General features: G+C 49.8%; 1 protein-coding gene across 1 annotated transcript; it reads left to right on the forward strand.

Annotated features, from left to right (window-relative positions):
- The first annotated feature begins 1,097 nt into the window (after window positions 1-1,097).
- PRPH2 (peripherin 2) lies at window positions 1,098-14,192 on the forward strand. Its single transcript, XM_032964001.2, has 3 exons — window positions 1,098-2,952; window positions 12,866-13,112; window positions 13,885-14,192. Exons 1-3 carry the CDS (start codon window positions 2,369-2,371, stop codon window positions 14,161-14,163), a joined length of 1,110 nt encoding a protein of 369 aa, XP_032819892.1. The 5' UTR covers window positions 1,098-2,368; the 3' UTR covers window positions 14,164-14,192.
- Window positions 14,193-23,989: the final 9,797 nt, after the last annotated feature.

Consider the following 23,989-nt stretch of genomic DNA (forward strand, 5'->3'; position numbering starts at 1 on the left):
TGTCCGACTTTTCGCTTCACGTGCTCGGTACTGCTACATCAGGAACTGATGAACAATTATCTGAAAAAGTCCCCTGCACGTGGTGCGAAACGTCCGACACATTTCCCAAACAACATGCATTACAACCTGTACACGAAAGGGATCTAAATGGGGCGAACCATCACTTCCGTAATCATCCCACTTTCACCACGCAGTCACACAGCGGACAGAATAGAACACTGGGTGATGCTTGGGGTTGGTGGATCGGCAGGTGGCGAGATGTTAACTACCTCGCCCGGTATACAGGAGGTTGTGGGTTCGATTTTGCATGTCTCTCTCCCCGTTGTGGCGTGGATTTTTCTCCGGGTCCTCCGGGTTTTCCCTCCACATTTAGAATCACCAACACGCGTGTTAGAGTATTTGGCTGCGATACATTTCCACGTGATAAGCCACTTCGTTGAGCTATCATTTGTGATAGCCAGGTCGCTTCTGAAAAAGAGCTGTATAGCTCAGTGGGGCGTTACCTGATAAAAAATAAAATGGTTTAGTTTACTAGTTTGATAACTGGGTGGAGGGAAGGGGGTGGAGGGGAGAGCCTTTATCGCTGATATTCTGGAATCAGATCCAGTTATCAACCGCCCGTAAATATACTGAGTTTCTGAAGTGCAGCAAGTTTATGGGCCCAGCCTGGTCACTCATGGCTGTAAAACAATACAAAAAACGCCATCATGTAAAATACTGCATGGGTTTTTCACGTAATCTGAAAAAAAATTACAGCTGCTATAAATGTCCGCATGATAAGCCACTTCGTTAATCTACCATTTGTGAAAGCCAGGTCGCTTCTGGAAAATATCAACATAGCTCAGTGGGGCCTTACCTGGTAAAATGAAAAATATATATAGTTTATTTGAGTAGTTTCAGTTAGGTGATGAGTGGCCACTTCACACCGTGGTTGTGAGCAGAGGAAGGGGTGGTTGTTCATGGGAGGGGGTGGGGTCCGTCTCTTTCACTCTATTGCGATTGGGATGATGCGAATTAGGAGGAAGCGTTTATCGGCGTGGATTAATCGAGGGGGGTGGGGGGGCGGCGAGTTGGTTGGAGTCGGGGCGGGAGTGGTAGCGGTGATGGTGGGGGAAGTAATCGGCTCTGGTAAGGTGTAGGACAGAGGAGAAGCCACGCAGAGCTCGCCAGACCGACCGCCCGTCGCAAATTCGCCGACAGCGCAACAAACAAACACAAAAAATCCGCCACGACTTTCTTTTACCAGCGGGGGAACGACTTCGACCGTCCGCGAACTCGCGCGCGCTCCGTTTCGCCGTTTGCGCGACTCATTCTCGGCATCAACGTCGTCGTCTCAATCGGCGTCGTTCATTGACGAGGGAGCTGTGGTTGGCCTTCGTCTCCTTTCGGAGGAACTTGACGTGAAATCGAGAGAGAGAGGGACGTCGATTAATCGAAAGCGAGACGTGAGAGGGAATCGATAAGGCGGGCAGAGGTGCAGCGCGCTTGTCGATAGACGCGGCGGAGATTGGGAAAGGGAGGATTTTGTTGACGTACAGAGCGTGAAGGGGGGACTGGAGGTTATCGAGTAATAAACACAGAGAGAAGTCGACGGCAAAGCCTACAGGCACAGAAGTGACATAGTGAGGATTTTACACTCAGTCAGCTCGACAGGGAGACAGACAGCTGTGACACAGACACACGCGTGAGACATTTGTAGACATCAAGAAGCACAGTGCGACAGAAAGTGTCAGACAGCGAAGCACACCGACCGTGTTGTGACACACGGGCACCGTGATGCACAGAGAGATAGTGACACAGTGACACACACAGTGACACACACACAGTGACACAGCGAGACAGTGACACACACACACAGTGACACACACACAGTGACACAGCGAGACAGTGACACACAGTGACACAGCGAGACAGTGACACACACAGTTACACAGCGAGGCAGTGACACAGTAACACACACACAGTGACAGTGACACACACACAGTGACACAGCGAGGCAGTGACACAGTGACACACACAGTGACACAACAAGGCAGTGACACACACAGTGACACAGCGAGACAGTGACACACACACAGTAATACACACACAGTGACACAGCAAGGCAGTGACACAGTGACACACACAGTGACACACACAGTTGACACTCTTTTACACACACAAAGCAAAGGCAAATATCCCCCATAGAGCCTTAGCGGACGTTTATGGGCCAAGTGCTGTTAGCGAACACAAAAACAAAGATCCCCCGCATAGCGCTAACAGACTTTCGGGGCAAGTGCTGTTAGCAAACACGCCCACGCGCACGCGCGCACACACACACACAAGAGTGACACCACAGTGACACACGGGGTGACACGCACACGGGCGGATGGCGATTCTCCGCCTAAAGTTCACGCGGCAGACGAGAGACAAGCTAGCGCAGGCTCTCTGGGCTCTCAACTGGGTGTCCGTGGTGGCCGGCATCTCGCTCTTCGCCCTGGGGCTGTCGTTCAAGATTGAGCTGAAGAAGAGGGCCGAGGTGATGGAGCACAGAAACAGCGTCCAGTCGCTACCCAACTTCCTGCTCGTAGTGGGAATCGTGGCATGCGCCATCAACTTCTTGGGCGGCAAGATCTGCCACGACTGTGCCGACGCGACCCGCTTCAACCGCTGGCGGATCTACCTCCTGCCCTACATCGTGGGCACCTTCTTCTTCACGTTCGTCATTCTCCTGGGCGCCCTCATGTGCCTCATGGTCCGCTCGGACCTCGAGGAGGCCTTCCACCACGGGCTGCGCAACGGCATGAGGTTCTACAAGGACACGGACACGCCGGGCAGGTGCTTCCTCAAGCGGACCATCGACCTCCTCCAGATGGACTTCCGCTGCTGCGGCAACAACGGCTTCAGAGACTGGTTCGAGATGCAGTGGATGAGCGCACGATACCTGGACCCCAACTCCAAGGACGTCATGGAGTGAGTGATGGAGAGATACATTATTTGGTGATGCTGTGCTGGCAGTAGCACACAGCTAACGAAAGAGCTCAACACATTTGTCAAGAACACTGTGGCCTTAAAAGGGAAAAAGTATAAAAAGGTGACGTTTTAGGCAATGGCCCTGATTCCGAGTGCATTCAATAAAATGAGATGTGCTTATGAAGAAGGGCCATGGCCCAAAACGTTGGATTATATATACTTTTCCTTTTAGAGCAGTACTTATTGACAAATGATACATCTGCGTAGTGTCTGCTGTGTCCGTGTGTGTCTTGCTAACAGCTCATCCAATAAGGAACATGTGACCAAATGTCAAATGTTATCAAGCCAGTTGCTTTCTTGCTCAAATGGGCATGGAAGCGATGCTCACCGCTTGTTTACAGCCCTGAGACAGAGGTCGGAAATTCCACACTCCTATGGCAGCGGCGAGTCCTCTCTATTGGACACCCACTGTTTGTCTTGGATTATTTATTAAAACTCCCGCGCCGGGAGGTCGAACTGACGGCCCCTGCAAGTCCAGTGTGCTCACCATCACGCCACGACAGCGCCCTCAGTTTGAATTGGAATGCATGTACTGTACATTGAGCTCCTTGCCGTACGGTACGTAGCCAACCTTGCTAATCGGAGGTTGCGAATGTGTTTAATGCCAGGACGTAAATGATGGTGGCTCACCCCATCGTGGGATTCCCAAAGAGAGGGGTCCCATCGTGTCACTGTCATTCTCAATCCTGCACGCCACGGACTGCCTGACGGTTTACTTGTGTTTGCCATGATCAGAGGTAGGGGTTCGGTAACCTTTCGGCTCCGGTAGCGCCATGCGGCTCTTTAAGGACTGACTGGCTTCTTCGTGACGTTGTTTATTAAAGGGCCTCCGTCTCGTACCCGCCACGTGGCATTGTGGCTCTTGCAATATTGAGAGGGCTTTTTTTAAACCGAACTCCTGACTATGATAAACCGCACAGACGATGATCATGACGACGTCTGCCTGAAGCCGATCCATCTGCACAGATGAAGCAACATTTCTTGGTCGGCAGTGGAGATTTAGACCAGAGAGAGGAAAATATCTTTCCCAAGTGAGGGGCTTCAGAGTGCCAAGTCTTTAACGGGTCATATCTTGATGTACACCTTGGTTTAACCGAAAACCATCTTAACAAACACGGCTACGCCAAACACAAACTCAGCACACTGTTTGAACGCAGTCCGTGAAGTGCATCAAGCAGTTTGTGAAGTGTGTGTCTTTGCGTTTTGGTGCGTCTACGTGTCATCGTGTGTACGTATATATGTGAGAGCGGTGGTGGAGTGGTTAGTGACAATTATTTGAACCGCTTCCTGGGCCTCCCCTAGGTTGACTCAGCCTCAAATGAGTACCTGGTGTAATATGTAAACATCGCCATTAGGGAGACAAAGGCGACTGGGCGTGGTGTTGTCAACCCACCCCCTCGTGTGCTGTGCCGGCCTTCGTAGGTACTCGCTAACAGCACTTGCCCCTACAGTCTGTAATGGCTATCGGGGGCATCTTTGTTTTTGTAGTTGTTAGTGCGCTGCGCTACGGACCCCGCAACCCAAATGTTATTCCTGCTCACGATCAATGCCAGTGGTTAATATTTGAACTTGGCCCTGGGCCTCCCCTAGGTAGACTTAACCTTAAATGAGTACCTGTTGCAGTGTGTACACATCAACACCGGGCCGTAGTGCTGGCCACACTGCTCTCTAATGTTGCCGTGTCGGCCTTCATAGGTGCTCGCCAACAGCACTTGCCCCAAGAGTCTGTTCAGGCTATAGTGGGGATCTTTGTTGTGTCGGAGTGTGTGGCAGTATTTTCTGAGCGGTAGCGCAGTGGTCAGCGTGCTGGGCTACGAACCCGGCGACCCGAGTTTGATTCCCGCTCACGGCCAACACACCGGTGACGATCAATCTGAACCGGTCCCGGGCCCTCCCTTAGGTCGACTCAGCCTCAAATGAGTGTACCTGGTGCGGTGCGTGTAAAATATCGCCACGAGGAGGACAAAAGCGGCCGGGCGTGGTGCTGGTCACCCACATCCTCGTGTGTCGTTCCGGCCTTCATGGGTGCTCGCTAACAGCACTTGCCACAACAGTCTGTTAAGGCTATACAGGGGATCTTTGTTTGTTTTTCGTCAAATGTGTGTAGATAATGGTATGTATACCGGAAACTTGGCAGCCGCTTGTGGTGCTGGCCACACCAAAGATCCCCCCCTATAGCCTCAACGGGGCAAGTGCTGTTAGCCAGCACCAATGAAGGCCGACACAGCACGCGAGGGGGTGGGTGGCCAGAACCAAGCCCAGCCCGACTTTATCTCCCAGTGGCGGTGTTTTGACACACGGCAGCAGCTACTAATTTATGACTGAGTCGACCTAGGGGAGGCCCAGGACCAGTTCAGATAATCGTCACCGGTGTTCGCCGTGAGCAGGAGTCGAACTCGGGTGGCAGGGTTCATAGCGCAGCAGCGCGATAACCACTGCACTTTCGCTCCCCACACCAATCAGCGTGCCACACCATCCCCTCATACACAGTCGCGGCCTTAATAGGTGCTCACTAACAGCAACCTACCCTGGAGTTTACAGGATATTGAAATCCAGGGGATGTGTGTTGGTATTGCATCTGGTGAGTGTGCACTTACACAGGGCTCCAATGTGTTTAGGGTGCGGACAAGAGTGTCCGTCTGTATCGCTGTCTTTGTGCGTGCTTTGTCTGTCTCTGTGTGTGTCTCTCTCCACACCGAAGGATCGCAACCTTTTCGTGGTGGTGGGGTTTGTGTGTTCCAATGACCCTCAGAGCTACGTCGCCTGGAGCCTTGTACTCCTGGTAGGGTCTCCCTTGGCGAACAGGTCTGGGTGGGCCCCAGAGGTGCGGTGAGCAGGCCCACGTTATGTGGACACGCCCTGGCATCGGTCAACCACTGCCCCGCTGCCCTGTGGGTACGTCTGGGAAGACGAAGGCTCGGGGAGCTCACCCCGAGAGAAAAGTAATGTGCTGGCGGCGTGCGACAGGCCGTCCTCCGATAGACTGGAGCTCCGGCAGCCATACTGCAGCAGTGGTGAGGTGCTGGTAGGTCTTGAAATTTCTGCTTACCACTGAAGTCCATTCTTCCACTGTGAAGAAGTGATGTAGGATAAGCGAATTCCCCACCATCAATCTAAATAATTGCAGTGCACAGGTATCCATTACCACTCTTTATGAGTTCCATCTAAGATTTCCTGCACCATGAAAGTCTACTGGCGATGGAGTGCTTGGTGATAGGGGTAGGACTGAATGATCCAGAAGCTCCTAGCTATGCCCCTGCACGGTAGTGGTTCAGGGCTGTTGGTCGTCAGCAGCTGGGATTTGAGTGGCAGTTGTTCCTGGCAGACCCCTGTGTATCTGATGAGCCTTATTTTGGAGCCACACTGTTCACCCCTAATGGTGAAAGGCCTAGAAAATGTGGCCTAAACATTGCCCACTCTAACTCTCCTGGATAGGCCGCCACACCTATCAGGACATTCCGCTAAGCGGTCGAAAACAATACAAGAAACATGTCCCTTGACGACTTGCAACATGGAACATAAGAGCTCTCTTGGACTCCAGCCGTGGCACCGACAGGCCCGAACGAAAGACTGCACTCATTGCAGCAGAGCTGAAGCGATGTAACATCAACATCGCTGCTTTGAGTGAGACCAGGCTCCTGGGGGAAGGTTCGCTCAGGGAGGAAGAAGGAGGGCTACAGCTTCTTCTGGAAGGCACACTCGCCAGAAGGGCAACATCTGCATGGTGTGGGCATTGCCATGAAGAACTGCCTCCTGCCAAATTACACAGAAACACCAACTGGAATAAGCGAGAGGCTTATGTCACTCCGCATTTGCCTCGTTGATAAGCAGCATGCCACTCTCTTCAGTGCTTATGCACCAACTTTACCATCAGAAGATGAAGCAAAATACTGCTTTCATGAGATACTGGACGAGGCCCTCCAGAGTTGGGTGACTTCAACACAAGTGTGGAGAGATTGTGAGATATAGAGTGGTGTGGTAGGACATCGCGGCGTTGGCCATGCTAACGCAAATGGATTGAGACTGCTAAGCCTTTGTGCCGAACATGAACTCACCATCACCAATAGCATGTTCCAAATGAAAAACAGTTACACAACCTCCTGGACCCTCCCACGGGCAAAGCACTGGCACCTCATAGATTATATGACTGTCAGGCGCACTGATGTCAGGGATGTCCTCATTACACGAGCCATGAGAGGAGCGAAGTGCTGGACGGATCATCGGATGATCTTAGCCAAGCTCAGAATGAAAGTTCGCCCAGCCGTCTGCCTCAAGAAGTCCACCAAAAAAAGGCTGCACTGTGCTCGACTTGAGGAAACAGAGGCGCGAAACATCCTAAGCCGCTCTCTAGCAGAACGTTGAGACTCTTCTGGGTGTGGAGGGTTCGATTGACGACAAGTGGTCCTCCCTTAGTTAATCGCTCTATGAGTCAGCAGCCCACTCTGTCGGCTACAGCAGCAAGAAGCACCAGGACTGGTTCGATGAAAACTCCAAATACATCTCCACCCGACTTGACAGTGTGTACAAAGCGCGTAAAGACGCACTCAACAACCCCACTTCTGAGGCCCTCAAAAAGCAATGGCAGGACCAGATGAGGAAGGCACAGAGTGTTCTACAACACCTGCAAAATGAGTGGTGGATCTCCAAAGCACAGGACATCCCATCTTACGCGGACAGATATATGCACAACTTTCCTGATGCCGTGAAGACCACCCACGGCCCAAGAAGTGACTATCTTTGTTCCCTCAAAAGTGCAAATGGGTCCACTCTCACAAAGCACCAAACTAAGAAAGCCCAGAGTTGGGGTGAACATATTGGAGTCCTCTTTAACCAGCCAAACCCAGTTGACTACTCAGTCCTGGAGGAGCTCCCGACACTGCCCACCAACCAGAGCCTTGAACTTCCACAGACCTTTTCTGAGGTTTGCACCGCCATCAGATTGCTGAAGAACAACAAGACACCTGGAAGCGATTCCATCCTTGCAGATATCCTGAAATAGGGGGGCTATCTCTGCACCAGAGCAGTTCACCTGTTCACCTCTGAGATATGGAGTTAAGAGAGCATCCGCCATCAATGGAGGGATGCAAACATTGTCACCATATACAAAAACAAGGGGGGACAAATTAATCTGTAGCAACAGTAGGGGCATACCCCTCCTTGCCGTTGCTGGCAAAGTCCTGGCGAAGGTCATGCTCCGTAGACTCATTGACACCATCACTGAAGACTTGCTACCAGAGTCCCAGTGCGGCTTCAGAAACAACAAGCACAGTGGACATGATCTTCACTGCATGCCAACTGCAGAAAAAGTGCCGTGAACAGAAGCAAGACCTGTTCATGACCTTTGTGGACCTCTCCAAAGTCTTTGACACAGTACACCGTGAACTTCCATGGAAGGTCCTCCTGCAGTATGGCTGCCCCGGGAAGTTTGTGAACATCCTTCGTCAGTTCCATGAGGGGTAGATAGCCAGAGTAACAGTTGGAGGTCAGGAGTCTGAACCCTTGGAGTAGGCACTGGTGTGAGGCAAGGTTGTGTGATCGCGCCATTCCTATTCAATGTCTTCCTCCTATGTGTCACAACACTTCTGCACAAGGACATGGAAATGGAGAGTGGGGTGACCCTGAACTTCAGGTTGGATGGGAACCTCTTCAACATCAGGAGGCTCCAAGCAGCAACAAAGTTTTCATCTGAATGTGTACTTGAGCTCCAGCATGTGGATTACTGTGCTCTTGTGGCACATATCCCAGAATCTCTACAAGCCACCCTCGCAGCAGCTGCGAGGGCATACAGCAAAATGGGGCTGTCTGTTAATATCCCAAAAACAGAGGTCCTATGTCAGTGGTCATCTGAGCCTCCACCTGATCCACCCGCATTCTTCATCTCAGACTCCTCAATTGCCATTGTTCCACACTTTAAAAACCTCGGAAGCATCCTCTTGAAATACTGCAAAATCGACCAGGATATCCAGCACCGGATCAAGCAGGCCTCATCCTCCTTTGGACGACTCAGGAGGAAGGTTTACAATAACAGTAACCTCCACCTACACACCAAAGTTACAGTATACCAGGCAGTGTGCGTTTCTACACTCCTCTATTTATCGTGAAACGTGGACAGTTTACAGCTGATGCCTAAAACAATTTGAGTCCTTTCATATCAAATGCCTCCAACGCATTTTGAAAGTGACCTGGCAGGACCGTGTTCCACACTCTGAGATCCTACAAAAAACAGCTGCAGGAGCATTGAGGCGAACATCACACACCACTAGCTGAGATGGCTCGGGCATGCCATCCCAATGCCGGAGGACCGCCTGCCACGGAAGATGCTGTACGGACAGCTAAAACTGGGTTGTCGCTTTGCAGGCGGGCCGAAAAAACTGCTGAAGGATCAGTTGAAGACCTCACTTAAAAAGTGTGGGATAGACGCTGCCTCTCTTGAGGCTGTTCCTGCTGACCGTTCCACCTGGCGCAGCCTCTGCTATCAAGGAGTGCAGTTGCCCGAGGAAAAAATGGCCGAACGTCACGTGGCGAAGCGAGAGAGGAGACCTGACCATGGCTTCACTGGCCTCAATGGGACAGGCCTTCGTGTGCTCTGCCTGTGGTAGACAGTGTGCATCCCGCATCGGACCATACAGCCTTCAGAGAACCCACAAGATGTAATGAATGTCATAATCGGATGCAATGGACTACCTTAAGAAAAGTTAGCAAGTAAGCGTCAATCTCCATGTTGCCATATACCTCGGGATCTCTCAATCTCTATGTGTATCTGTTTCTCTCTCTTGTCTTTATCTTCATCTATACTTATCTTCATCTCTGCCAATGCTTACCCTTCCACTTGTCCGTACAGGACCCCAAGTAGACTTGTGAGACACATGTGTAGGTGTGTGCCTTTAATAGGTGCTCGCTAATACAGTAGTCATCCCCCCCCCCCCGATCATCAATCGAGGTAATAATGGAGAACCATTGTATTTTATTTTGTTTGCGAAGTGGTGTTGAACTGGATTTCGTCTTCGCCTACAATGTCAGTGACCTGGGTTCAACCCAACAGCATTTGTTGAACAGGCTACACCCTGCTGATGACACTCATAAAATGTGAAACTGGTCCAAGGTTTGGCTACTCATACCAATGCTACTCAAAACATTGATTCAGAAGACCAATCACCTTATAGACCCACACATTCGTTTGCCAATTGTGATATCACCATCATGTCGTAAGTTGGAGAGAAATGTTTATCGCATGGCAGTCAACATATTTTCTCTTTAATTCTGAGAGCTGTAATTTAGACAAATTAAGTCAAACTTTTTAAATATGATTTGAGAAGTAACGTTAATCACGGGTGGTGGCTGAAACCCCATTTTGAATCCCAGGATCTCAACGATGTACCGCTCTGGGCTCTGACCCCTGAACCCTGATTCTCCCAGCCACATTCAACCTGGGCAGCACATCGCAGAATGTGCGCAGTGTAGTCCTTCACAAAGTAAACCGTGGACCCGAGTGCGTTCCTCTCCTGGTTCAAATGCATCCGAGCGGTCTCCTGTGCGCAAATTAGCACATGGTGGTGTTTACCTAACCCGTTGACAGCCCTAATACCTCTTGTATTAGCAATCACACGAGGGCGATACTCTAAAATCACCCGAGCAGTTGATTTCCAGGCCCTCGAACCCGATCAGCCTTTTCCGTTGCACCTCTGCATCTTCCGCCGCAGGGGGCGGCCCCCCGACAGCGCGGAGCGTTGTTTTTGTAGGGGCAGCTCCGGAGTCGCGCGTAGTAGAGGGGTGGCATGCGAACCAAAACACCGTGCCAAATCCGCGTGCCAAATCGACCACCGGCACACAGCAGTCCATTAAGCCCTGACCTAAGTGGATCTGTCTGATTGAACGAGGGCGGAGGAGGGGGGGGGGGCTATGTGGGAGTGTAACTGGTTTGTAGTGGAGATGTAAGACGGTCTGATCCAAGTCCTTGGGCTTCCTGCCACCGCTCAGTTATGAGCCGATTGGACACCATTTTTTTTGACAGCCCTACGTCAATGATGGCAAGTCCATAATCCTCGGGCAGGATTCGAGTATATCCATTCATAGTAAAACCACCGGTTAAATAAAGGGCAGGGTCAGAGGGCAGTATATTTAAACATACAGTCGCCATCCGTGTGTTCAAATCTCTGACTTTTCAGTGTACATTTTGGTATGAATGGGCAGGGTTTAAAAAGTTGATGTTCAAGGTAGGGTCAGGGATGAGACACTCTATATATAGACACACACACAAACCTTACACTCTCTAGATTTGAAGTTTTCGTGACTGCAATGATCTATACTCTTTGGTTCTTTCGGTAAAGTCACGTAGGTAAACATTTTGCTGTGCTAGTTACACCTGATGACGGAAGCTTGTGTTGCCTCCGAAACGTCGTGATTTGATTAACTTTATTTTTACCTACGTGACTTTACCGAAAGAACCAAAGAGTATAAACCTTACACTCTCAAAAAACTCAAAAATATACACAATCACATAACACACCTCATACACATCTCTCACACACACCCATGCACATGCTTCACGGATAAACCTCATTCAAATGCACACATGCACCACGTACAACACAGCTCATGCACATTCATACATATGCATCTCACGCTCAAACACGCACACACCTGACCTGCACACATGTTGCCCACAGACACTCACATCGAACAACCCACACACTCTCAAACCTCACAGACACACCACTCTGTCTCTCACACGCCCTAAACACTCACCATCCGATACATCACATACAGCTCTCTAACACACACGCACACTTCATCCACACACCTCACACACACACAGCTGCTCTTTTCACCACTAAATGGCAGAGACGTCACTTCAGCACGAGTGCCAGGCTAGGCCAGCCTGGCACACGCACAGGGTTTTAGATTTTAACTTCCTGAGAATGACCGACAGATGCACCAACTGCACTCCCCACTGCTGCTGGCTCACCTTGTTTAAGGCACTCTGCTCATTGTTGTGAGCATAGCTGCTCCACCTTCCTCTGTTGGTGAGGGTGACTGCCTCCAACTGCCCAGTATCATATTTCATTAATCTCCTCCACAGAACCAGAGCTCTAAACAGCGCTCTTTCCAGTCTTTGGCCTCGGTCACAGGTCCTCCCGTTATGGCATCAGCTCATATCGTCTCTGAGTCCGTGCTGTGCCCATGTAGCCGCCTCCATACAGCCACACAAAAGGTGCTTGAGCGTGTGGTGGCTGGGTATGCGAGCTCCATGACCTAGCCACTGCATCCTTGGCAGTCAGAAGAAATCACCAATGGGAACGTGTCCAGCCAGATCATTCCATGATCTGTGAGCTCCCCGTACAATGCCGTACGTATTCTGTGGAATATTTCGTTTTGTGACTCAGGTCTCAATTTCAAAAAGATACACATATATTAATGGCAACTCGTTTTGGCGAGAGCTTTGGCATCAGCTTGCCACTGAAACTAAGAACAGGGGACCCCATCCTTTTACCAATTTTGATTATTGTCTTAATGGCAGAAGAACATATCAATACATAAATAAACATGTGATATTTGATGATGATGATCACTCCATTAAGGGAATTTACCTTGTCTCCAGGTCAGGTCACGTCTTCTCAGCAACAACAAATCCGTTCATTGGGAAATTAGTTTTGCCGGTTTTTGGTAAATTGTTGATCCTTGTGCCACTCAGGTGATTGTTTTTTGGCGTGAGGGGAGTTGAAAAAAAACAAACATCTAAAAAAATATAACGAGTGGCATGACAACTCTCACCTCCGTTGTGTTTTTTTTTATTTCCGATTATATTTACGGACTGACCGACCCTCGCCCACCCATTCACCCCTCGCCCCGACAGCCGCCTCAAGAGCAACGTGGACGGCAAGTACCTGGTGGACGGCGTCCCCTTCAGCTGCTGCAACCCCAGCTCGCCGCGTCCCTGCATCCAGCACAGCGTCACCAACAACTCGGCGCACTACAACTACGACTACCTGACCGAGGAGCTCAACCTGTGGATGCGGGGCTGCCGCGACGCGCTGCTTGAACACTTCTCGGCCTTCGTCCACGCCATCGCCACCGTGGGCGTCCTCGTCTGGCTCTTCGAGGTAAATCCTACAACAGCAACAAAACGAAAGATATTCAACTTTTTTTTAAATTTAACTTTAATAATTTTTTTTAGGAGCGACCTGGCTGTCGCAAATGATAGCTTGACAAAGTGGATGATATCATTATCATCGTTAACATTGTCGTGTGGACATTTATAGCAGCAGAAAATTTAAAAAAACCCGCATAGAGACCCATAGAGATACCCATAGAGACTCCATACTCATGGAGACCCATAAAGACCCACATTCATAGAGACACATAGACACCCACAGAGACCCACAGAGACCCAGTGGACACCTACGGAGCGATCTGCCCATGGATCGTGATGATGATAATGAAATAAACTCACGTGTAGACTCACCTGCACGATAGCGCGTGTGCACACGGGTGAGAATTCCAGGTGATCATGCCAGGTGAGCAGGCATGGACGATCAACCCAGTTGGCTCAGCCGTGCACATTCTGTGTGCGTGTGTGTGCGCTCACGGCACGGAAGGGAAGCGGTTAGCTCTACGCTGTGCTACGAACCCGGTGACCCGAGTTCGATTTCCGCTCGCGGCCAACACCTGTCCTGGGCTTCCCCTAGGTCGACTCAGCCTCATCATCACCGGGGAGACAAAAGCGACCGGGCGTGGTGCTGGCCACCCACCCCGTCGTGTGCCACAGTGCCGGCCTGCATTCGGTGCTACTCGCTTAACAGCACTTGCCCCCAACAGTCTGTTACAGGCTACACGGGGGATCTTTGTCTTTGCTTGTCACCGGCGCGTGCGCAGCTCTCGGTCCTCGTGGGAGTCCGCTACCTGCAGACGGCGATGATGAACGCCACCCCGCCGAGCGAGGAGGGCGTGCAGGACCAGAACGAGGTGTGCGAAGGCTGGCTCCTGGAGAACAGCATCCTGGAGACGGCTCGGAGCAATCTCAACATCATCAAGAACCTGGGCAAGTCGAACCAGGTGAACGCCGACGACGAAGGCAACGCCTCGGCGCCCCCCGCCGACTACGGACCCAGCGGGGAACCCCCGACGAGCCACCTGCCCGGGGAGAAAGCGTGAGAAGGAGGTTCGTGTGGTGGAGTTTCATTTTTAATGGGGGGGGGGGGGAAGGGGTGAGGGGCGTGGGGTTGGGGGGGTGTCAGGGTCACCGCCGCCGCTAGGAGGCACAGTAAAGGCCAGGCGATGAAAGGATGGGCACAACTTTTAAAAGGGGCGGGGTTGTTGTACCGGGGTTGCCAACCTGTCCCGGTTTTTTTTTGTTTCCCCCCACCCGATTCGTTCTCCCGATTGAAGTCGCTGATGCCTTTGGAGATCTGTCAGTCTTCCTGGGATATTAAAAGTCGCGGTTTCTGTTAATTGTGCAATCACAACGACACTTGACACCAAACTCTTAGGTTCTTTCGGTAAAGTCACGTAGATAGGAAAGCAAATAAAATATCACGACGTTTCGATCGCAACAACAACAAGCGGTCGTCCTCAGGTGAAAGAGAGTAAGAGAGAAGCATGCCTCTGTGACGAGGCATTATAAAGAGGGGAAAGGGGGGGGGCAAAGGGGCGAGAGGGTGGGGATACAATTCAAAGAGGGCTTGGGTGAGAAGGAGAAAAGAAATGTGACAAGGAAGCCGAAGATATCAAACTTAACAACGTTTATAAATGTAATGCAACTCAGAGAGTCGGCTAACGCAACAGTTAACACCCTACCTCTGTTGATCAACGTCCTTCCAAAAGATTGCTCAATTTTGCATCCATCTACTCGGTTTAAATTGTGTCCGAGTTGTGTGGAAAACCTCCCCGTGGAGGCGGTTCAATCTTGATTGGAAGCTTTCGTGACTGCAGGATTTGTTGCGATCAAAACGGCGTGACACACTAGTTATTTATTTTCCCTATCTACGTGACTTTACCGAAAGAACTTAAGAGTATGAAATCCTGCAGTCACGAAAGCTTCTAATCAAGACTTGACACCACTCAAGCCATCGTGTTTCGTATATCTCCCCTCTTGTGGTGTTGTGAGATCAGCTTCTTCCCCCACGATATATCGTTTTTTTTTGTAACCTCAAGAAGTGGCAACCCTAGGTGTCGGGGTGGCTCGTGGAGCTAATTACTGTGGGTGTAACGCGGCTCAAGAGACATGCGTTGAATCGTGATGGGTGTTAGAAACAATGTTTTAGATTAATACACACATATATATGCAGGTAATATGTCAGTGTTATTCGTTTGGGCTCCTAAACTGAACAAAACTGTCCGATAGAGACGGAACAAACCGAGTAGCGATGCGAATTAGATGGGAAATTTCAGACACTAAAACCGATTGATTATTAAATGCAATCGTGGCCCCTGACAAATCCATCGAGTCACTGGAGTTGGTGAAACTAATGAACAATTGATATATATGGTTTGAAACAAGTATCCTCCTTATAGAGGTAAGTCAGTTTAACACGTTGTAGGCTTTCGCGACCAATATCATCCATAATAGAGGGGAGTTTTGGGATTAGATCGCGTAAATGTGTCGTTAAACCCGCCACCACCCGACACAGCCAATTAGTCAAAATTGTCACGTAAGCAGACCTTGCCAATTCGTTACTAGTTCAGCACACCGGTGTGTTGGAGAGTAAACTCACACCACGTGAGTTGTGAGTTTACCTTACCATTTGGCCGTGTCGGGTGGTGGCAGATTTAACGACACATTGATATCTTGGCGATCTAACCCCAAAGAAAACCTATCATGGATAATATATGTTTTAAACTTGAAAATATCAATGGGGCAAGAGCAACGGACCGCACTAACTAAACTCCACGTGTCCACCACTTTGCCATGGACTCACCCGTTTCAAGTTGTTTTTGCTCTCACTTTTCATCGTTGGTTTTCACAAGAGCGCCTCCTGTGCAAGATGTAAGATTGCGTTAGCGGCGGCGTGAGACCAGGGAGGGAGTGAGGGGGAAGCTACGGGGAGACAATGGAGTTTGGGGGTGCGTGTCGCACTGCAGACCGTACGTTGGTAGTCTACACACTGGCCGCTGTTAATTAACGATAGGACGTGAATTGTAAAGTTATGACCACGTGCGTGGTATCTGTTCGCTTAGCGCAAGGCACTTTCTTGATGAGTGGCTGGCTGATCGCTTTTTATTGTAGGAGCCCTGTTAAGTGGGGCAGCTGTTTCTGGGAAGTGGGGATGTGGGGTGGGGGGGGAGTGCCCTCGATATTAGGGGGCGGGGCCCGACCTGGGATGAAATATGCGCACCACCACCGCCGCTGCGTGGCATCTCTGGTGGGTGCGATGTCGGGGAGTGATGTGTTACTCCTGTAATTAGATTACCAAAGAAGGTGCCAGAAATATTGTCCTATTCCTCTGTAGCGTGTAAATCAGATTGTTATCATCAGATCGCTGTTACTCTTTAAATGTACGTTCATTTACCATATGCTAGTCAATTGCATTTTTGGAGTTTGCTCTGATTTAGTATGCATCTGTGATTTTTTTTAAAGATTACTTGTAACGGTTGATTACTTTTTTTAGTTTTCCATTATTCGTAATTTGATACTGATCGAAAACATAATTTTGAAAGGGGGAAAATGATGGCGTCAACAGCTTATGTCCATACGAGGACACGCAGGCACTCACAGCAGGTGTCAGGCAATTGCTGGGATATCTCAAAACATTGCGGGCAGACTTCTCAATATTTTGTAGTAGGCGCTGTGAAACGGCTATTTGCCTGACACTTTCTGGCCTGAACAGTTTCAGGCAGGCCACGTGAAATGTAGCGGCAACGTCAATCCATTTTCAGGCAGCCTACGACTGAATGATGGATTTCAGGTGAGTGTACAGACCTCAATTCAAAGTTCTCATGTCACGCAAGAGTTCTGATAATTCATGAGGATAATTCAACCGCCGCTTTGAGGTTCACGCTACACGTACACGCTGTATTATATTGTATAATCCAAATGAGGGGGAAATGAGAAAGTAATCTGATTCCACGACATAAAAAATATACCGATAACTGTAACGGGATTGGGTTACGTTACTTCTAACACGTTAATTAATCCATAATTAGCGACGACTGTCGTTATTTTCCAAAGTAATCCTAATCCCAGGAGCGGGGTACGTGCCGAGTGAATGGGAGGGGTTAGCTTAATGGAATGCCAGTTCAAAGGGTTAAATTCTCCAGCATTCTAGAACCTGGGAGGAAAAAAAAGAATGAAGATTTTGCAAAGAAAAAAGTTTCTTTAATTGTAATCATTGTTTCTTTTCAAAGTTTTAATAATAATAACGTTTTTTCATCAGGGTTCTGCTGGGGAATTTTGTCCTAATTTTTTTTTTTTACAGATTATAACTTCTAGAGGCACATGTCAAATCTCTGATATGGCATCATTTTTACTGGGTTTATTAATTCCCCTGATTAATTTTCTATTGGTGTTCTGTTCCATACATCACACCCACCACTCTCAATAAACCAACACTCTCCACCACCCATCACTCTCTATAAACCAACACTCCTCATCACTTCCCATCACCCATCACTCTCAATAAACCTTTCACTCTCCACCACCCATCCCTCTCAATAAACCAACCACCACCCATCACTCTCAATAAACCAACACTCCCCATCACCCACCACTGCCTATACACCATCGCTCTCCACCACCCATCACTCTCTACAAACCAACACTCCCCATCACACCCAGCACACCACCTTACCACACCCCACACACACACTGCCGAACCCAGTGTTCTTCAAGTCTATATCCCACTGGGTCACATAATAAATACATATACCATGAGCTGTTGGGTCCTCGGGTCACCTTGTTTATCTCGTTTTCAATTCAACACTTTATTTGTCTCTCTGTACATCTCTATCATTTCTTGCTTAGCTCTCATCTCACCGATCTATATATTGTCTACATCTCTCTCGTGTATCTCTCTTGAGTTATCTCTTTATCTCTCAATGGACCGTATCCCTCATCGGGCCACTCCAAAGGCATTCACGGGCCTCAGCTGTGGCCTGCGAGCCAGCAGTTTGAGACGCCTTCTCTTACCCATCGCTCCGCATCCACCACCCGTCACCCATCACACGCCAAATCCCAACACCCATTACACCGTGCACAACCCATCAGCCATCACATCCCATCACCAATCTCATCACCCCCATCACACAGTCCATCATACCCGGACACCCATCAATACCCCAACACTCATCACCCTCCCCTCCCTCCCGCACCCAATGTAATTTAAGATTTGTACAGATGCGCACGCGGTTCTAGTTGAATCATCGGCTCTTCCCTCTTGTGTCATCTACCAAGGTGGGCTTCCCCGAACGCCATGTGTATCGGTCTTCACCATTCACGTGAGCATGATGCTGTCACACGCTCCACGCGCCTGATGATTGCTAACCATATCTCGCCGTCTATGCGTTACGCGGTTGGAGGGGGAGGGGGGGGCAAGACGATGGTGCCCTGATGTAACCAACACTGGCTGTTTTAGTGAAGTTATGTTAGCCCGACGCTGTTAAAAGGCCAACGCGGCACACGAGGGGGTGGTGTGGCAAGTTAGAACGCCCGGACGCTTTAGTCTCCCCAGTGCTGATATTTACACACTGCAACCGGCTACTCGTTTTAAGATCTCCATTTTAATTTGAAGCAGTGCCCTGCGTCACGTGAGACACACACGTTATTATACTATATGAGAAAAAAAGTTTTGCTCGCTGGCTGGCCGGTTGAAGGGAGGGAGGGTGGGACAATCACGTCCAAGGGACCTGCAGGATTCCAGAGTCTCTTAATTTGAACGACAGTGCCCCCCGCCCCCCCTACACACACAACAGCTGTACTGCCCCCCCACCCCTCACTACGAGAGCAGCTACAGCCGGGCCCGATTTGAAATCGGCATCTTCTACGTAACATTGGGGCCACACACGAAATACCCCCCCCTCTCCGCGCGCACACACAGTACATGGAGGTCGCTCTCTGAATTCGAGTCGTCGCTCTGTTCTCCGCGTGCGACGTTGCTCGCCCATCATCAGACGCGTGCGGCATGTAGCGACCTTGACGTGCATTTGAGCGGAGAGGATTTGGGAATCGCGCGCACGCAGGTGCCGCGGTGTTTTCACGCGAGTCGGACATGGGACGTCTTCCATCCTCTGAGCGTGCTGGTAGTTCTAGGGAGTCCCACGTCATTTTTTAAGTACGATTTATTGTTATTTCTTAACACCGCTTCATTATTGTCGTTATTACAGAGATTATTGATGTTAATAATTATATGGTCATTTGAGCCTCTGTCTTTAAAAAAGCAAAAGCACGGTCGCAGTGACACGGTCCTTGGTTTCACAGTCACGAATCTGCAATGTGGTCACACCGATACATGCACAACACAAAGAGAAAGATCCCCCGTGTAGCCTGTAACAGTTTGTTGGGGCAAGTGCTGCTAGCGAGCACCTATGAAAGCCAGCACGGCATATAAGCGGGTGGGTGGCCAGCACCACGCCCGGCCGCCTTTGTTTCCCTTGTGACGGTGTTTACTACACACCGCACCAGGTACTAATTTAAGGTTGAGTTGACCTAGCGGAGGCCCAGGATCGGTTCAGATATATTTGCAACTGTTATTGGCCGTGAGCGGGAATCGAACTCGGATTGCTGGGTTTGTAGAGTAGCGCGCTAACCACTGCGCCACCGCTCCCCACACACGAGCATATGCAAGACGCACGGCATTGAACGCACCCTTCCCTGGGTGGGATTAGAGTTGGGTTAATGACGGCAACCCTTCAATTGTCCTCTACAAATCTGCCTTAATGCGGCCAGCAGCGGTCCTCTCTCTCCGCAGCTAAGATAGCCACTTCATTGGCACGTCGTGACGCATCCCGGTCGGTTGTGATTAAAACAGATTTGTGAGAAATTCAAACTGAACCTGTGTCACAAATGTACCAAAAAAAATCAAACAAACAGCGGACGCACACAAACTCTACTGGTAAACAAAAACACAGCAGCCATGCATGACCTGAGCTAACCCACGCGGTACAAGCCCTCTCTGATCGCATAATCCTGTTTCCCAGATTATATTCGGCACGTAGCAACGCACATCTTTTATATTTAAAACTAATCGACGATGTCAGAGCAAGTCCTCGTTTAACGCGGTAGTAGACACGTTCTTAGTAGATGCGTTCTTGGAAAGCGCCGCGTTAAGCGAAAAACAATTTCTCCCCCGCGGTAAATAACGTAACGATGAAGTTTGACGAGATACGATGTACGCACGCGGTACGATTGCGGGACAAAGAACTGCATTAAACCGTTGAGCCGCGCAGCTCAAGAAAGTAGTTCGTCGTTGACCGCTCAGAAACCGCGTTGTAACGGGCGCGTTCTGTGTTGTGCGAACAGTGTTTCCCTCATGGAATAACAGCGTTCTAGCGAAAATGCGTTGTGTGGACACGCGTTAAGCGAGGACTTGCCATATATATTGTCTCGTCTCTCTCTCTCTACCTGTGTATTTTCTCGGCGGCTCGAGTTCTTTTACAACACGGAACGAGTGGAGTGTTCCCCCCTCCCGTTGTCTGGCTGTTTTTTGTTCTGTCGTGTTTTAATTTGGATTAAAGAAATATTTTTGAAGTCGAATGTGGATTGTATGAAAGTAAACAAATTTTCTGTGTTTGTTGACTGCCTCGTCTCTCTTTAATTTGGTCGTAATTTTCTGTTTTTGTATATATATATCTCTTTAATGAGTCCTCTTGATAAAAAAAATATATATATGACGCACGGTGAAAATGTAATTAACTTTTAACATTTTCCCTCGACTCGATGGCTTCCTTCATTTCACCAAAGAAGAGTCCGCTGACATTTGCAAATCTTGACTTTTTTCAAGTTTGGTCCGAGCCCTCTATTTAACCCGCACACATTTCACTTGAATGTAATTAACTTGGTAACTAGTTTTACTTTTGACTGGCATCATGTATTTAATCATGAAGGCAGTCTTACTGGGATAAATGCATTAGGTGTCGTGGCCAATTTTATTATTTAGCTAATTAACAACCGTCAATCAACCAGGTGGGATTCATTTTTATATTTCGAAATAATATTTTTTTAATGTCATGAATGGCAGTCTAGGTCATCATGATAAAAAAATATATCAGTGAGTGAATACAATGAATTAAATTGCATTGGTGTAAGGGGACAAGCTGTACCGCTATAATTAATCGGACATGTGACCATTTACGTGAGCTAAGGCCCTGATTGGATCCTATTTCAATCCGATTGGGATGGGTGGATTTGAGATTGTGTGTGGGGGGGGGGGGGGGGGGATGATGAGGTCAGGGGTTAAAACAAATTCTGACCAATCAGGAGAGGCGTTGACTGCGCACAACTCATCTGGTGATAATTTTCCAAATGCTGTGACCATGCACCTGGGAAAGACTGAGCATGTCGTACGTTACAGACTTTGTAAATCCACTGCTGGATGTCAGGCCTCCACCCACACCATATTTATCCATGGGGGTTGTTTGCTCCTAGTTCAACACCGAGTTCAGTGTGGGTTGGTGGAGGTCAGTGTGGGTTGGTGGAGGAGGTCAGTGTGGGTTGGTGGAGGAGGTCAGTGTGGGTTGGTGGAGGAGGTCAGTGTGGGTTGGTGGAGGATGTCAGTGTGGGTTGGTGGAGGAGGTCAGTGTGGGTTGGTGGAGGAGGTTAGTGTGGGTTGGTGGAGGAGGTCAGTGTGGGTTGGTGGAGGAGGTCAGTGTGGGTTGGTGGAGGAGGTCAGTGTGGGTTGGCGGAGGAGGTTAGTGTGGGTTGGTGGAGGAGGTCAGTGTGGGTTGGTGGAGGAGGTCACTGTGAGTTGGTGGAGGAGGTCAGTGTGGGTTGGTGGAGAAGGTTAGTGTGGATTGGTGGAGGAGGTCAGTGTGGGTTGATGGAGAAGGTTAGTGTGGGTTGGTGGAGGAGGTTAGTGTGGGTTGGTGGAGGAGGTCAGTGTGGGTTATTGGAGGAGGTCAGTGTGGGTTGGTGGAGGAGGTCAGTGTGGGTTGGTGGAGGAGGTCAGTGTGGGTTGGTGGAGGAGGTCAGTGTGGGTTGGTGGAGGAGGTCAGTGTGGGTTGGTGGAGGAGGTCAGTGTGGGTTGGTGGAGGAGGTCAGTGTGGTTTGGTGAAGGCGGTCAGTGTGGGTTGGTGAAGGAAGTCAGTGTGGGTTGGTGGAGGAGGTCAGTGTGGGTTGGTGAAGGAGGTCAGTGTAGGTTGATGAAGGAGATCAGTGTTGGTTGGTGAAGGAGGTCAGTGTGGGTTGGTGAATAAGGTCAGTGTGGGTTGGTGGAGGAGGTCAGTGTGGGTTGGTGAAGGAGGACAGTTGGTGGAGGAGGTCAGTGTGGGTTGGTGGAGGTCAGTGTGGGTTAGTGAAGGAGGTTAGTTGATGGAGGTCAGTGTGGGTTGGTGAAGGAGGTCAGTGTGGTGGAGGTCAGTGTGGGTTGGTGAAGGAGGTCAGTGTGGGTTGGTGAAGGAGGACAGTTGGTGGAGGAGGTCAGTGTGGGTTGGTGAATAAGGTCAGTGTGGGGTGGTGGAGGTCAGTGTGGGTTAGTGAAGGAGGTCAGTTGGTGGAGGTCAGTGTGGGTTGGTGAAGGAGGTCAGTGTGGTGGAGGTCAGTGTGGGTTGGTAGAGGAGGTCAGTGTGGGTTGGTGAAGGAGGACAGTTGGTGGAGGAGGTCAGTGTGGGTTGGTGAATAAGGTCAGTGTGGGTTGGTGGAGGTCAGTGTGGGTTAGTGAAGGAGGTCAGTTGGTGGAGGTCAGTGTGGGTTGGTGAAGGAGGTCAGTGTGGTGGAGGTCAGTGTGGGTTGGTGAAGGAGGTCAGTGTGGGTTGATGAAGGAGGTCAGTGTTGGTTGGTGAAGGAGGTCAGTGTGGGTTGGTGAATAAGGTCAGTGTGGGTTGGTGGAGGAGGTCAGTGTGGGTTGGTGAAGGAGGACAGTTGGTGGAGGAGGTCAGTGTGGGTTGGTGAATAAGGTCAGTGTGGGTTGGTGGAGGTCAGTGTGGGTTAGTGAAGGAGGTCAGTTGGTGGAGGTCAGTGTGGGTTGGTGAAGGAGGTCAGTGTGGTGGAGGTCAGTGTGGGTTGGTGAAGGAGGTCAGTGTGGGTTGGTAGAGGAGGTCAGTGTGGGTTGGTGAAGGAGGACAGTTGGTGGAGGAGGTCAGTGTGGGTTGGTGAATAAGGTCAGTGTGGGTTGGTGGAGGTCAGTGTGGGTTAGTGAAGGAGGTCAGTTGGTGGAGGTCAGTGTGGGTTGGTGAAGGAGGTCAGTGTGGTGGAGGTCAGTGTGGGTTGGTGAAGGAGGTCAGTGTGGGTTGGTGGAGGAGGTCAGTGTGGGTTGGTCGAAGAGGTCAGTGTGGGTTGGTGAATAGGGGTGACCAAGACAACTTCAGATATCGAACGAAACGAACAGGTAAGCTCTATGATTTAGTTTTTAGATCATGCAGTTTAGTCGTACCGGTATTTTGCTTTTATTTCAGTGTGAAACAGAGTAATTCCACACGGGAGAGGGGTTTATGGAGTTGCGTTGTCACGTTAATTTCACGTTTGATTGCCATGCGATAAACGGACAAACACTCCCAACAGCAGGACACGTGAGAAGAAGAAGGCGCAGCACCACATCGTGGGGAGATTTGAATTGAAGGATCTCCCAGTGGCTGTCCTCTGACACCAAGGTAATGATGCACTGCTGTCTTCGAGTTCTGTATCATCGTTATGATGCTCGTTTAACCACGAAAGCCTCAACACAGTACGTGTCGTTTTTCAGAAGGGTCCTGCCAAGTGTATTTTTCAGTAGAGGCTGATGATTGCCGCAGTGTGGTCTAACTGAGGGGCATCATCAGTTGCAGCTGTCCCTGTGCATTAGTCTGCCAGTAGAGGTGTGATGATTGCAGGTGTGTGTATAGAACATTGTAACCG

Source organism: Petromyzon marinus, chromosome 31, assembly GCF_048934315.1.
Source record: "Petromyzon marinus isolate PM22_M1 ecotype Great Lakes invasive population chromosome 31, UKy_Petmar_22M1.pri1.0, whole genome shotgun sequence".
Lineage (NCBI taxonomy): Eukaryota > Metazoa > Chordata > Hyperoartia > Petromyzontiformes > Petromyzontidae > Petromyzon > Petromyzon marinus.